At 45.3% G+C, this 16,851-nt stretch overlaps 1 protein-coding gene across 3 annotated transcripts in view; it reads right to left on the reverse strand.

Moving 5' to 3' along the window:
* LOC137543600 (class I histocompatibility antigen, F10 alpha chain-like) overlaps positions 1–16,851 on the reverse strand; it is a 281,306-nt gene that overhangs the window by 74,866 nt on the left and 189,589 nt on the right. For all 3 annotated transcript variants that reach the window (XR_011025548.1, XR_011025547.1, XM_068264701.1), the window contains one exon: positions 13,430–13,480. Coding sequence is in view for 1 of the 3 variants with exons in the window: in XM_068264701.1 (XP_068120802.1) it covers positions 13,430–13,480 (51 nt within the window). In the remaining 2 variants the exon portion in view is untranslated. The remainder of the gene's footprint in view (positions 1–13,429; positions 13,481–16,851) is intronic.

Genomic DNA, 16,851 nt, shown 5'->3' on the forward strand with positions numbered 1-16,851 from the left:
AGCACCCTTGTGTATTTTACCATAGAAATCAGTGGGAACATTAGAGAAAACACTTACCCTGCTCTCTGTTCCATCCTCACTGCTAAAAGTGTCTGTTATCTAGCTGAGATAAGAATCCCGGACTGAGCATTGAGTCTGGCTTTGCTATAATGACTCAGCTATAATGATTCCTGAGCAAAGCCAGCAGGGGGCAGGCTTGGACTTGAAGACACCAAAGAGAACACAGTCTCAGCTATAATTATTCTGTAGCAAAGCCAGACCGACTGCTTAGTCGGGATTCTTATCTTAGAGGTGATAACAGGCAAATTAAACAGAGCACAATGTAACAAAGAGCAGATTAGGTGTTTACTGTCATGTTCCCACTGATTTATAAGGTAAAATACATGAGGTTGCTTCATCTCTGGTTCTCTTTAAATGCTTTCTTTGCTTCTGTCTTCACAAAAGAAACAGCACTGTTGCAAATTACAGAGGCGGAAGAGTCTCAATCTTCTAACTATAATATTAAATACTTAACGCAGGAAGAGGTGAAGGCAAGACTAAATAAATTAAAAATAGACAAGGCACCTGGCCCGGATGGCATGCATCCTCGGGTCCTAAGGGAATTAAGTTCAGTTATAGATAAACCCCTTTATCTTATCTTTTGTGACTCTCTTGCAACTGGCAGAGTCCCAGTGGATTGGCGTACAGCCCACGTTTTCCCATTGTTTAAGAAGGGCAAAAAATCAGATCCAGGAAATTATAGACCTGTAAGCTTAACATCAGTTGTATGCAAACTATTTGAGGGGTTACTAAGAGATACTATACATGACTTCATAGTAGAAAATAATCTTATTTCTCAGCATCAACATGGGTTTACTAAAGACAGGTCATGTTTGACTAACATGCTCAGCTTTTATGAGGTAGTGATTGCTAATATGGATATTGGGAACGCTGTAGATGTGATATACTTGGACTTTGCAAAGGCCTTCGACACTGTTCCCCACAAAAGTCTGGTGCAAAAGTTGAGGATGCAAGGACTGGGGAAGAGTCTGTGTTCATGGATAGGGAACTGGCTAATGGACAGAAAACAAAGAGTTGTGGTCAATGGATCGTACTCAAAATGGGAGACTGTTAGCAGTGGGGTCCCACAGGGGTCTGTTCTGGGTCCAGTGCTCTTCAATTTATTTATTAATGACCTAGTGGATGCAGTAGTGAGCAATGTTGCTATTTTTGCAGATGATACAAAATTGTGCAGAATCATCAACTCTCAGGAAGATAGTGTCATATTGCAACAGGATCTGGATAGGATGGCTATATGGGCACATACATGGCAGATGAAATTCAATGTTGACAAATGTAAAGTCATGCATTTTGGACGTACTAATGGTCTAGCACCATACAAAATAAATGGGATACAGTTGGGGATATCAAACTTGGAGAAGGACTTAGGAGTACTCATTGACAACAAGTTAAATAATCGTACTCAATGCCAAGCCGCTGTAGCTAAAGCTAACAAAATTTTGGGATGCATTAAAAGGGAAATAAAAACTCGAGATGCTAGCATAATATTGCCCCTGTTTAACTCTCTAGTAAGGCCACAGAGAAAAGACGCCTTAGAGGGGATCTAATTAACATGTATAAATACATCAGAGGGCAATATAATAGCTTGGCGGATGAGCTTTTTGTCCCTAGGCCTTCTCTAAGGACTAGAGGACATGATCTGCGCATGGAGGAAAAACGTTTTAGCCATTTATTTAGGAAAGGGTTCTTTACAGTAAGAGTGATTAAGATGTGGAATGCATTGCCACAGGAAGTCGTTATGGCAAACTCTATACCTGCATTTAAAGGGGGCTTAGATGCTTTCCTTGCGTTGAAAGACATCCATGGCTACAATTATTAGGTAATGCCTAATGATGTTGATCCAGGAATTTTATCTGATTGCCATCTGGAGTCGGGAAGGAATTTTTCCCTTTAGGGGCTAATTGGTCCATGGCTTGTAAGGGTTTTTTCGCCTTCCTCTGGATCAACAGGGATATGTGAGGGAGCAGGCTGGTGTTGTATTTTATACTGGTTGAACTCGATGGACGTATGTCTTTTTTCAACCAAAATAACTATGTAACTATGTAACTATGTAAGAAGAACATGATGAGGATTCTGTTAGGACTGTGGCAGACATGGCTCAATTCATGCTAGACTGCATTCATGCATTCACTGCAATTCATGCGACCCGTGCGTTCTTCGAATTCTGGACGACGTGGATTACTGGTTTATACCCTTCTGGATCCACGGTACAAAGACAATGTTCCAAAACTCATTGGAGAAAGTGTCAGACAGGTCAAAATGGAAGAATACCAGGCCCTTGTGGAGACATTAGAGAGGAGATTGACATCCTCCTCCTCCTCCTCTAGCCAGTTCCACGCCGACAGACTGACTTCCACAAACCCAGGACGAGGAGGGGAACAAAGAACACAAGCTGCAGGTAGTGCCCACAAGGGAATGGTATCGGCAGTGTCCTTGGAGTGGCAACATTTTCTGACACCCATGCAGCAGCCCACAGAACAGCAATCGCGCAGTTCCACCTCCAACACCGATCGCCTGCAGAAGATGGTCAAGGACTACATGTCAGATGGCGTAGCTGTGTTGAACAATCCATCTGCACCCTTCAATTATTGGGTCTCTAAGCTACACACCTGGCATGAACTGGCAATGTACGCAATAGAGGTGCTGGCTTGTCCTGCAGCCAGCGTTATGTACGAACGCTGTTTCAGTGCTGCCGGAGGCATCGTTACAGATCGGCGTATCCGCCTCTCCACAGCAAATGCAGACCGTCTGACACAAATTAAAATGAATCAATCGTGGATTGGAAACGACTACGCAACACTCCCCGACCAAGGACCATAAACATCTGTGATGGGTTAGCGTTGCCACTTTCCGGAATATCTCATTTCTATTATATTTATCACTGCATGGCGACAAAACGTATTGCTTTGCTTTGAAAATAATACAAGATTGTTGTTACCTGTGCCAAAAAAAATGACATTTTCCGCATTTAAAAGACATTTTTTCCTTTGAAACTTAAACATTGATTTTCTCAAAAACTATAAGGTCCTTTTGAAAAAAAATGTTTTCCTCTTATACCCACCCCCCCCCCCCCCCCCCCTGTCCACATACCCTGAAAATTTGGTGTATGTTGCATGTAAGGAGGCTTTGCAAAGCAGGAATGTTCGGGTCCCCATTGACTTCCATTATGTTCGGGATTCGGCACGAACGTACCGAACATCGGGACACCGTTCGGCCGAACGTTCGCGAACCCGAACATCTGGATGTTAGCCCAACACTACTCTTATCAGAGGCCGCGGTCTTTCTGAAAAAAAAAAAAGTTTCCCATCCTCTTTCTAGGTCCTTGAAGTGAGATCATTCAATTCCAGGACTTTTTTGACTGTGGCCATCTTCTGGCCAAATAGTAAACTACACCCACATACATTTTTTATGAAATAATTACATTATATTACATTTAAATTAGCTGTTTACCTCCAACGGCAAAAATTACCCCAATACATTTTTTAATTAAAATTTTTGAAATTATAACCTTATAAATAGTGATGGACGCAAATTGAAAAAACGCACCTTTATTTCTAAATAAAATATTGGCAAATAAAATAATGGGCAAATAAAATACATGAGTTTTAATTACGGTAGCATGTATTAATTTCAAACTATAATGACCAAAAACTGAGAAATAATGTTTTTTTTTCCATTTCTTTCTTAATCGTCCTGTCAAAATTGATTTAGAAAAAAATAATTCTTAGCAAAATGTACCACCCAAAGAAAGCCTAATTTGTGGTGGAAAAAACAAGATATAGATCAATTAATTGTGATAAGTAGTGATAAAGTTATTGGCAAATGAATGGGAGGTGAAAGTTGCTTGGATGCATAAGGTGAACAACACTGTAGGCTGAGGTGGTTAAGGGGGGCAGTTGTAAGTTTTCCTCCTCTTAATTTTCTCTGAAGAGTAGCAACATGGGGGTCTCAAAGCAACTCTCAAATGTCCTGAAGACAAATATTGTTCACCATCATGGTTTAGGGGAAGGATACAGAAAGCTGTCTCAGAGATTTCAGCTGTCTGTTTCCACAGTTAGGAACATATTGAGGAAACGGAAGACCACAGGCTCAGTTCAAGTTAAGGCTTGAACTGGCAGACCAAGAAAAATCTCGGATAAACAGAAGTGACAAATGGTGAGAACAGTCAACCCACAGACCAGCACCAAAGACCTACAACATCATCTTGCTGCAGATGGAGTCACTGTGCATCATTCAACCATTTGGTGCACTTTACACAAGGAGATGCTGTATGCGAGAGTGATGCAGAGGAAGCCTTTTCTCCACCCACAGCACAAACAGAGCCGCTTGAGATATGCTAAAGCACATTTGGTGAGTTCATAGAAGATTTTTTTTTTTGTCACAAGTTAGCGGAAATTGACACTTTGTGAAAAAAAAAAAAAACAATACAAATCAATTTCCACTAACTTGTGACAAAAAATAAAATCTTCTATGAACTCGTCATACACCTAACAGAATACCTTGGGGTGTCTTCTTTCTAAAATGGGGTCACTTGTGGGGTTCCTATACTGCCCTGGCATTTTAGGGGCCCTAAACCATGAGTAGTACTCTTGAACCCAAATGTCTCAAAATGACCTGTGAAATCCTAAAGGTACTCATTGGACCTGATCTGATGGGTAGGGCCTGATCTGATGGGTAGGTGTGCTAGGAGGTGACAGGTGGTGACAGGAGGTGATTGATGGGTGTCTCAGTGGGTTAATACAGGGGGATGGATGCATACAGTATACAGGGGGGGGGGGGGGTCTGGGGAGAATCTGAGGGGTGGGGGGGTGATCAGGAGTCCCCAGGGGGCAGTTTAGGGCATCTATATATATAAAATCGGATGCCTGTATGTATGTATGTGTGTGTGTATGTGCCGCGATCACTCGAAAACGGCTTGACCGATTTGAATGAAACTCAAACCTGATACAAATGGTCACTGGGTGACTGGGGTTCAAATTCAGAAAGTGGGCGGAGCCTCAAACAGCCAGATTTGTTTATTTTTCAATGGGAATATACAAAGTATTGATACCAAGGACCCCAAAGCTGATAAACTTGATAATTGAGTGACTGTATGTCAAGGTTAGAAAAAGTGGAGCCAATCAAAATGTACCTATTGATTTTCAAGGGGAATATTCACAATGCTACCATTCTTACACTGTTAATGGCAGAGGCCTCAAACCTGCTACAGTCAGTCGATCAGTGACTGGGGTTCAAATTCCCTAAAGGGGCGAAGCCAAAAACAGCCAGATTTCTTTGCTCATTGAGTGACTGTGTGCCAAGGTTAGAAAAAGTGGGTGGAGTCAAAAACAGATTTTTCTGGGAAATTGTAAACTGCAGCCCTTCTACACTGTTAATGGCAGGGTTCTCAAACTTTGCACAGCTGGTTACTGGGTGACTGGGATTAATATTCAGGAGAGTAGGTGGAGCCTAAACAAGCCAATCAAAATTCACATGTTGATTTTCAAGGGGAATATTAAAATAGCTGCTATTCTTGCACGGTTAATTGGCACAAGCCTCAAACCTGGTACAGTTGGTCATTGGGTCACTGGGGTTCAAAGTCAGAAAAAGGGGTGGAGCCACAAACAGTCAATCAGATTTGTTTCATTTCATGGAAAAATACAAATTATTGACACTAAGGACCCCAAAGCTCACAAACTTGGTCATTGAGTGACTGAGTGTCAAGGTTACAAAAAGTGGGCGGAGCTAAAAACAAATTTCACTGGGAAAAGGTAAACTGCAGCCCTTCTTACACTGTTTATGGCAGGGTTCCCAACCTTTGCCTAGATGGTCACTGGGTGACTGAGATTAATATTCAGGGAAGTGGATGGAGCTTATAATAGCCAATCAAAATTCACCTGTTGATTTTCAAGGGGAATATTTAAATTGTTGCCATTTTTACACTGTTAATAGCAGATGCCTCAAGCCTGCTACAGTTGGTCATTGGGTGACTGGGGTTCAAATGCTGGAGAGGGGCGGAGTCACAAATAGCCAATCTGATTTGTTTAATTTCTATGGGAATATACAAATTATTGATGCCAAGGACTCCAAAGCTAACAAATTTGGTCATTGAGTGTTTGTGCGTTAGGGTTAGAAAAAGTGGGCGGAGCCAACACCAGTCAAATATATACACGAGCAATGCAGGGTCATCAGTTAGTGGAGACAAATACAAATTTCACTGGGAAAATGTAAACTGCAGCCATTCTTACACTGTTAATGGCGGGGTTCTTAAACTTTGCACAGTTGGTCACTGGGATTAATATTCAGAAAGGTGGGTGGAGCCTACAAAAGGGAATCAAACTTCATCTATTGCTTTTCAAGGGGAATATTTAATTGCTGCCATTCTTGCACTGTTAATGGCACAGGCCTCAAACCTGGTACAGTTGGTCATTGGGTGACTGGGGTTAAAATTCAGAAAAGGGTGTGGAGCCACAAACAGCCAATCAGATTTTTTAATCTGAATGCAAATTATTGATGCCAAAGAAGGCAAAGCTCACAAACTTGGTCATTATGTAATTGTGTGTTAGGGTTAGAACAACACCAGCCAAATACATACCCGGGCAACGCCGGGCAATCAGCTAGTAAGAAAAAAAATAGCGTTGACAGATAGTGACAGGGAGTAATTGATGGGTGATTAGGGGAGTGATTGGGTGTGAACAGGGGTCTGAGGGGTGGGCAGGGGGGGGTCTGAGGGGTGCTGTGGGTGATCAGAGGGAAGGGGGGGCAGGATCAGTGTGTTTGGTGCAGACTAGGGTGGCTGCAGCCTGCCCTGGTGGTCCCTCGGACACTGGGACCACCAGGGCAGGAGGCAGCCTGTATAATACGCTTTGTATACATTACAAAGCGTATTATACGCTTCCTATGCGGCGATCATCGGGTTAACAACCCGCCGGCGCTTCCGATTGGCCAGCTGGTTGACGACGCGGGTGGGCGGAGCCTATTGCCGGAGGATGCGCGCGCATAACAGCGCGCGATCCCCGGCCAGCAGCCACAAGAGGACCCACTCGGCTGTAGGCGGTCCTCAAGTGGTTAAAGCACATTACCGGTATTTGAGCAGGGACCGGCACACAATGCAGCTAGTTTACTATCAGTGCAAGGTGGTTATCAGCTTGTAGTGTACATACAGGGGTTATCATGCCTATATCTTAAAAAGGGGGTAGGGATAAATAGTGCAAGAACTATTAGTCATTATTCATCACTGTCCCATTTTAATACTTTAACCACAATTAGATACAGATACAGGGACAGCTTAAAGCGGATCCGAGATGAAAAACTAACTATAACAAGTAACTTGTCTATATATCTTATGTAAAATGTATTTAGTTTACACAGCATATCTATCTGCAAACAGCTTGAACAGTTTATGATTATTTATTCCTGTGCTACAATGAGGGCAGCCATGTTCTGTTTGTCACATTGTCACAGGCTGAGGGCTGGAGATGCTATCAGCTTGCCTGTGTGTAAATTCAGTCCCCTCTCCTCCTCCCTCCTCCCCTCTGCCTCTGAAATCAATGGTTAGTTACCTCCTCCTCCTCCTGCCCAGACTGAGCTCCCATAAGCCCTTGCTACAGTGCCAAGGCACTGTGAAAAGCTGTGGGCGAGGCTTGTTTAGTTTTTGGGGAATTAGATTATTAAAACAAAACAAAACAAAAGTATTTAGCTTGAGGAATGCCCTATAAACTATATGAAAGGAACACAATTATGCAATGAGTAAAAGTTTATCTCAGATCCACTTTAACCACTTTGTCCTCCTTGACATAGTTATACGTCTTCCAGAAGGCTTATTAGACCGGGATGCACAGATGTTAAAGCGGCACCCTGCCGAAAACATTCTCAAACTAATAAAACAATAAAAACATAATATTTTAATTTTATTGTATTATGTTATTATTGTTTTATTAGTTTGAGAATGTTTTCGGCAGGGTGCCGCTTTAACATCTGTGCATCCCGGTCTAATAAGCCTTCTGGAACTGGTTCTGAAGTGACTAGTTTCCAGATGAGGAGGGCGTTTTAATACATACCTTCCGTGCGCTCCAAGCATATCGTGGATGATAGAGGTGAGCGGGACTATACATTACCTTCCGTGCGTTCCACTCGGCGGAATTCCGGATGTGACGTAGCGGAAGTGACGTCACGCAGATCGGGACCCATGGCTTGACGCGCTGGCGGCGTCCGTGACTGCAACAAGCGACTATTTAACAGCCACTCGGTATGCCATTTCGTTTAGAAGCCCCTGAGGACGCATTAGCGAAACCTAGGTCGGGCGGAACGGATGGCAGATGGGAGAGTGGCACTCTGCTGACATTTTATATACGCTGTTTCTACTGAGGGTCCCTGTAATAAGGGCCCTTATGTGAGTATCTGTCATATTTTATATGAACAAAGCGCTTGCTTTTAAACTAAAAACAGAGAGCACTTAGATTTTGTTTGTTATATTATATCTTCATATGCTGGGAGCACCATCTGAGGAATGATATTTGAAATTTGAAAACGAGGAAGCTCATGGTCGTTGGGGATACAGAATATACGCTCAGACCTTATAACTTGGGTCTTATTGGAAGCTGGTAAGCCTGCACTGTGAGTGGTGTTGTTGGTGATGGATTCATAACATAAGAGATTATGCAGCGCTGAAGTTTGGGAATTTATTGTTACTGCTGGCCACTCACAAGTTGTCTGCCGTTGCGATCACTACGTGGAAGCACTCAGACCTTAGTCAGATCCTACAGTGTGTTTGAACCAGGAGGACCTGGGAATTCACACTGAGCCAGATTACTTGTGTATTCATTCTGTTATACTTCAGACTAGTTCCAGGGTGTAGAGACCACGGACCTCACACCCAAGACTAGGGAACTTGTGTTATCATTCTGTTATACATCAGACTAGTTCCAGGGTGCAGAGACCACGGACCTCACACCCAAGACTAGGGAACTTGTGTTATCAGTCACTCAATGACCAAGTTTGTGAGTGGAAGCATTTTATCCAGCAAAGAAATCTGATTGGATGTTGTGGCTCCACCCCTTTAGTGAATTTGAACCCCAGTCACTTAATGACTGACTGTAGCAGGTTTGAGGCCTCTGCCATTAACAGTGTAAGAATGGCAGCAGTTTTAATATTCCCCTTGGAAATCAATAGGTGAATTTTGATTGGCTGTTGTAGGCTCCACCTACTTTTCTGAACATTAATCCCAGTCAGTAAGTATGAGAACCCTGCCATTAACAGAGTAAGAATGTCTGCAGTTTATATTTTCCCATGTAACTTACAGTCACTCAATGGCCAAGTTTATGTAAAAGTGCTCAGGAAGATGTTGGGGGCTATATAAATACAGTACCAAGGGCGTAGAAATCGCCATAGCAACCATAGCCATTGCTATGGGGCCCGCGCGAGCCCTACGTCACAGGGGGCCCGCAGCAGGATGCCCCGCTAGGACCTGGATGGGTCGCAGCATGAGGGGAGAGCTTGGTGGTACGTCGGTGGGGAGGGGGGACGGTCCCCCCCTCCCTCACCTCGGGCTCTCCCCTCTGCGCTCCCCTCCAGCATTAAATAGTCCGTATGCAGGCGGCGGGGCAGCGGCAGATACATACCTTCCGTGCGCTCCAGTGCGGACGTTTCTCCCTCTAGTGTCTGACGCTACTTCCTGTTTATACAGGAAGTCGCGTCAGAAGCTAGAGAGAGGAACATCCGTGGAGCACACTGAAGGTATGTATCTGCCACTGCCCGCTGCCTGCATACGCACTATTTAATGCTGGAGGAGAGTGCAGAGGGGAGAGCCCGAGGTGAGAGAGGGGGAGGACTGTCCCCCCTCCCCACTTGACATGCCACCAAGCTCTCCCCTCATGCTGTGACCCCTCCAGACCCTAAAAACGGCCCTGAGCGGGCCCAGGGGGAGGGGTAGGGGCGGCCTAACCTAACCTGGGGGTGCCGCCTGTCACTCACTACCTAACCTGGGAGTCACTCACTACCTAACTGGGGGTCCCTGTCACTCACAACCTAACCTGGGGGGCGCCTGTCACTCACTACCTAACAGGGGGTCCCTGTTACTCACAACCTAACCTGGGGGTCCCTGTTACTCACAACCTAACCTGGGGGTCCCTGTCACTCACTACCTAACCTGGGGGTCCCTGTCACTCACTACCTAACTGGGGGTCCCTGTCACTCGCTACCTAACCTGGGGGGCTCCTGTCACTACCTAACTGGAGGTCCCTGTCACTCACTACCTAACCTGGGGGTCCCTGTCAGTACCTAACTGGGGGTCCCTGTCACTCACTACCTAACCTGGGGTCCCTGTCACTCACTACCTAACCTGGGGGTTCCTGTCACTCACTACCTAACCTGGGGGTCCCTGTCACTCACTAGCTAAACTGGGGGGCTCCTGTCACTACCTAACCTGGGGTCGCCTGTCACTACCTAACTGGGGGTTGCCTGTCACTTCCTAACTGGGGGTCCCTGTCACTACCTAACTTGGGGGTCACCTGCCACTCACTACCTAACCTGGGGTCACCTGTCACTACCTAACCTGGGGGTCCCTGTCACTCACTACCTAACCTGGGGGTCCCTGTCACTCACTACCTAAACTGGGGGCTCCTGTCACTACCTGAACTGGGGGGCCCCTGTCACTACCTGAACTGGGGGGCACCTGTCACTACTTACACTGGGGGGCTCCTGTCACTGCCTGAACTGGGGGGCTCCTGTCACTACCTGAACTGGGGGGCTCCTGTCACTACCTGAACTGGGGGGCTCCTGTCACTACCTAAACTGGGGGGCTCCTGTCACTACCTAAACTGGGGGGCTCCTGGCGCTACCTTAACTAGGGGGCACCTGTCACTACCTAAACTATCCAGGCCAGCCAGCCCAGCATCACCATCAGCCATCCAGCCCAGAATCACTGTCAAAAAGGCCACAGCATCACCACCAGTCAGGCCAGCATTTACTTTAACTAGCCAAGCACAGCTCAGCATCACCACCAGCCAGCCCGGCCACAGCATCACCGCCACCCAACCCAGCCACAGCATCACCGCCAACCCGGCCACAGCATCACCACCAGCCAACCCGGCCACAGCATCACCGCCAGCCAGGCCACAGCATCACTGCCAGGCCTTTCAGCCCACACCTCATCCCCAATCCAGCCAAAAACAGTATTGCCAGGCAAAGCAGCCAGTACAGGAGGATTCAGAAGCCAGGTGAGAGGTGTCTACCATATTAAGGGGGCATTCTGCCTATTTATGTGAAATGCTGTCTATTTATGTGCCTCATGACTGCTGAATTTGTCTTGTTGGGGGCCTCATGATTGCTGAATTTGTCTTGTTGGGGGCCTCGTGATTTGTTGGGGGCCTCATGATTGCTGAATTTGTCTTGTTGGGGGCCTCACGATTGCTGAATTTGTCATGTTGGGGGCCTCATGATTGCTGAATTTGTCTTGACAGGGGCCTCATGATTGGTGAACTTGTCTTGTTGACATGATTGCTAACTGCGAGATTATGGGAAAAGCTGAATCCTCATCATATGAGACAATAGCATTAAACCTACTTTTTTAGCTTTTTAAAACAGAAAATAAAACTGAAAGGTTCTAAAAAAAATGAATATATTTTTTCAGGAGTAGGATGGATGAAATTGTTTATCTTCACAGTTTATTTTCAACTTGGATTTTCCATAATGTTCATGTATGAGTTAAAACGTTTGTACAGTATTTAGTTTAAATTGCTGTTGCCACAAGGGGGCCCAGTGATTTCTAGTTACGCCCCTGACTACTACCTAAACTGGGGACGCCTATAGACCTGGCTACTTATACTGTACTTAGTGGGGTGTGGGAATGTTGGGGTGGAGGGTCCTGGAGGAATGTTTGGGTGGGAGGTCCGAGGTCCGTGGGGTTGGAAGGTCGTGGGGGGAGGGGGCATAAAAATGTTTTGCTATGGGGCACAGTCATTTCTAACTACGCCCCAGTACAGTACTAAATAATAATATACCTCATGAGGTAAAGAAAATATATTTTTTGAGTATTAACTAAGATTTTCACACATGCAATAACAGTTTGGTAACTTACCTAAAGGAACCATGATGACCACTACCTAGAAATGAAATTGGGATGCGTAGCCGGCCGGCGTGATGTCATAAATTGAGGAAGCGGGAAGCAGGCCTGACTACTTCAGGCCGAAGTCTTCCGATAACGGAGCTTCCAGCCGGGACAGGGAGAGGAGCCAGGAGGATGCCGGGGGACCTTGTGGCCTACGGTGGGCTGGAGGAAGTCCCAGGTAAGTCCCAATTTGATTTTTTAGGTAGTGTTTAAAGGGACTCCGAGCAGTGCAAAAACTATGGAAAGATGCATATCATTTTAAAGCTCTCTTTCTCCTCTTTCCAATGATATATAAACCACCACCCTACGTCTTTTAGTTTTCGCTATTTTCGCGATTGAAATTGCAGCGGCCGCGATTTCGATCGCGAAAATAGAAAAAACTAAAAGGTGTAGGGCAACGATTTAGGTGTCGTCAGAAAGAGGAGAAAGAGAGCTTTAAAATGATATCCATCAAGCCATAGTTATATTGTATTACACAGGACGACACTTTCCAGAGTGTCAGCAGCTCCATTCTGCTGAATGCAGCTGCTGACTTTGACAAAAAGTCGCCCTGTGTAATACAATATAACTATGGAAAGATGGATATCATTTTAAAGCTCTCTTTCTCCTCTTTCTGACGACACCTAAATCGTTGCCCTACGCCTTTTAGTTTTCTCTATTTTCGCGATCGAAATCTCGGCCGCGGCAATTTCAATCGCGAAAATAGCGAAAACTAAAAGGCGTAGGGTGGCGGTTTATATATCATTGGAAAGAGGAGAAAGAGAGCTTTAAAATGATATGCATCTTTCCATAGTTTCTGCACTGCTCGGAGTCCCTTTAAACACTGCATGAGGATTTACAGAGGTTTTTACCTCCTGCAGTATGTAATTTGCTATTTTATGGATTCCTGTGGCATTTCATTTGGTGTTTGATGGATTATTGCAGGACAGGGAAAGGAAGAAAGATGTGATAAAGGAAGCATTTGTTTTTTTTATTATACTGGTATGTATAGTGCAGGGTACACCTACTACACCATTTGCTGGGACGTCAGAAGTGCATAAACTGCGCTGTCTGATGTCTCTATCCATGCATTACGATTCACTGCAATTCATCATAAATGAATGGAACCACAGCCACATCGGGGAAAATTATGCATCGCTACAGCCACCTGTGCTGCGGATCTGGCAGTGAGTCTTAACTCCGAATCACAGCAAATGTATCATAGAAGGCAGAGTTACATTGTAATACAACACACAGGTAGTAATGACCCTGCAGAGGAGAAGCACATATTATAGTGTGACTTACTTGGAGCTGGAACATAGATATTAGCAGCAACAGCACCTCCAGCACGCTTCCCTGAAACACACAGAGAGGAGAGAAGATATCAGGAAATAATTCTCTCTTCCCATTCTTCACACAGAAGATGAATCAGCTGAAGCCCAATCCGCTGTTATCTCTCAGCCTATAATAACTGCTTCATCAGCACCATCAACAACCAGGGGCACCGCCAGCATACAGGTGAAGCACACGCCTGCTTGGGGCCTCACACTGCGGGGGGCCTCGCTCTGCTGCTGGCGGCGAGCGTGCGGGCACCAGGCGGAGTGGCAGGAGGGTGGGCACAGCATCGGGGGGAGCATGGAGAGAGAAGTTTCCACTTACCTGCCTGGATCCTGCATGCAGCTTCTATCTACTTCCTGTCCCGGCATCTGTCGCTATGGTAACAGCACCCCCTGTGATGATGTGACCGACGCGATGAGTGCCTGGAGAGGCTAAAGATAGCAGCTGTACTGGGGGCATATACCTATCTAACCTATACTGGGGGCATCTACCTATCTAACCTATACTGAGGGGTACCTACCTATCTAACCTATACTGGGGGCATATACCTATCTAACCTGTACTGGGGGCATCTACCTATCTAACCTATACTGGGGGCATATACCTATCTAATCTATACTGGGGGCATCTACCTATCTAACCTATACTGGGGGCATATACCTATCTAACCTGTACTGGGGGCATATACCTATCTAACCTCTACTGGGGGCACATATCTATCTAACCTATAAACGGGGGCATATACCAATCTAACCTATAAACAGGGGCATATACCTATCTAACCTATACCGGGGGCATATACCTATCTAACCTATACCGGGGGCATATACCTTTCTAACCTACACTGGGGGCATATACCAATCTAACCTATACTGGGGGCATATACCTACCTAACCTGTACTGGGGGCACATACCTATCTAACCTATACTGGGGGCATCTACCCATCTAACCTATACAGGGGAATATACCTGCCTAACCTATGCTGGGGGCATATACCTATCTAACCTATACTGGGGGCATATACGTATCTAGCCTATACTGGAGGCACTGGGGGAATATGCCAATCTAACCTATACTGGGGGCATATACCTATCTAACCTATACTGGGGGCATATATCTATCTAACCCAGGCTTTCTCAACCAGGGTTCCCTGGAACCCCAGGGTTCCTCGAGTACTCTGCAGGGGTTCCTTGGCATTTTTCCCATCGTGGGGGAAGTATAATAGAGCACAGTATAATAGATGGTACTGTAACAAGAAGAACTAAATTGGGGGGTCAGGAGACAGTATAATGAGTGGCCCCGGGGTAGTGAAATAAACAGCCACACAGATTTTTAAGTCCATGCCGCCTGCAAAACAAATGCAGGGGTTCCTCGAGATCAAAAAATTGTTTGCAGGGGTTCCTTGGGATCAAAAAGTTATTTTCAGGGTTCCTCCAGAGTAGAAAGGTTGAAAAAGGCTGATCTAACCTATACTGAGAAGTACCTACCTATCTAACCTATACTGGGGGCATAAACCTATCTAACCTGTACTGGGGGCATCTACCTATCTAACCTATACTGGGGGCATATACCTATCTAACCTATACTGGGGGGCATAAACCTATCTAACCTATACTGGGGGCATATACCTATCTAACCTATACTGGGGGCATATACCTATCTAACCTATACTGGGAGCATATACCTATCTAACCTATACTGGGGGCATATACCTATCTAACCTATACTGGGGGCATATACCTATCTAACCTATACTGAGGGCATAAACCTATCTAACCTATACTGGGGCATATATCTAACCTATACTGGGGGCATATACCTATCTAACCTATACTGGGGGCATATACCTACCTAACCTATACTGGGGGCATATACCTATCTAACCTATACTGGGGGCATATACCTATCTAACCTATACTGGGGGCATAAACCTATCTAACCTATACTGGGGCATATATCTAACCTATACTGGGGGCATATACCTATCTAACCTATACTGGGGGCATATACCTATCTAACCTATACTGGGGGCATATACCTATCTAACCTATACTGGGAGCATATACCTATCTAAGCTATAATGGGGGCATATACCTATCTAACCTATACTGGGGGCATATACCCATCTAACCTATACTGGGAGCATATACCTATCTAACCTATACTGGGAGCATATACCTATCTAACCTATACTGGGAGCATATACCTATCTAACCTATACTGGGGGCATGTGCCAATCTAACCTATACTGAAGGGTACCTACCTATCGAAACTATACTGGGGCCATTTACCCATCTAATCTATACTGGGGTCCTACACCTATCTAACCTGTACGGAGGGGTACATACCTATCTACCCTATACTGCGTGCACCTACCTATTTAACCTATACTGCGGGCATCTACCTATCTAACCTATACTTGGGGCACCTACCTATCTAAACTATACTGGGGGGCAACTATACTAGCTAAACTATATTGGGGGAACCTACCTATCTAATCTATACTGGGGGGCAACTACCTATCTAACCTATACTGGAGGCACCTACCTATCTAACCTATACTGGAGGCACCTACCTATCTAACCTATACTGGAGGCACCTACCTATCTAACCTATACTGGGGAAAGTATACTGGCTACCTATATTGGAGGCACCTACCGATCTAACCTATACTGTAGGCACCTACCCATCTAACCTATACTGTAGGCACCTACCCATCTAACCTATACTGTAGGCACCTACCCATCTAACCTATACAGGAGGCACCTACCCATCTAACCTATACTGGAGGCACCTACCTATCTAACCTATACTGGGGAAAATATACTGGCTACCTATATTGGAGGCACCTACCGATCTAACCTATACGGGGTGTCGACCTATCTAACCTATATGGGGGCACCTACCTATCTAACCTATACTGGATAAACTATATGGGCTACCTATACTGGGAGGGACCTATAGCTGGCTACCTTTACTGCAGGCACCTATACCTGTCTCCACGTTGGGTGCACATTTTACGCCCTCGCCCTGGGTGCAATTTAGTCTAGAAACTGCCTGTATTTGGCTCCACCCACATCATGTTTTGGTTACACCCATTTTTTTTCCCGTGGCACTTCTTTCATGGATGGGGGCCTGAAGTTATGGACTGCTTGGGGCCACCAAAACCTTAGCTGCACCCCTGCCAACAACAACAAATAACGTTTGCAAAGCGCTTTTCTCTTGTTGGACTCAAAGTGCCTAAGCAAGGCTCAGACCAGTAATTGAATGATTGGTAAAGTTTGGAACAGGGTAAGAATTCTACAAACCCGCAAATGCCAGACTAAACAGGTGTTTTTTCAGTCTGGATTTGAATAACTCCAGGGATGAGGATGTCTTTACTAAGTGT

This window comes from Hyperolius riggenbachi, unplaced genomic scaffold (genome assembly GCF_040937935.1).
Source record: "Hyperolius riggenbachi isolate aHypRig1 unplaced genomic scaffold, aHypRig1.pri scaffold_113, whole genome shotgun sequence".
Taxonomy (NCBI): Eukaryota; Metazoa; Chordata; class Amphibia; order Anura; family Hyperoliidae; genus Hyperolius; species Hyperolius riggenbachi.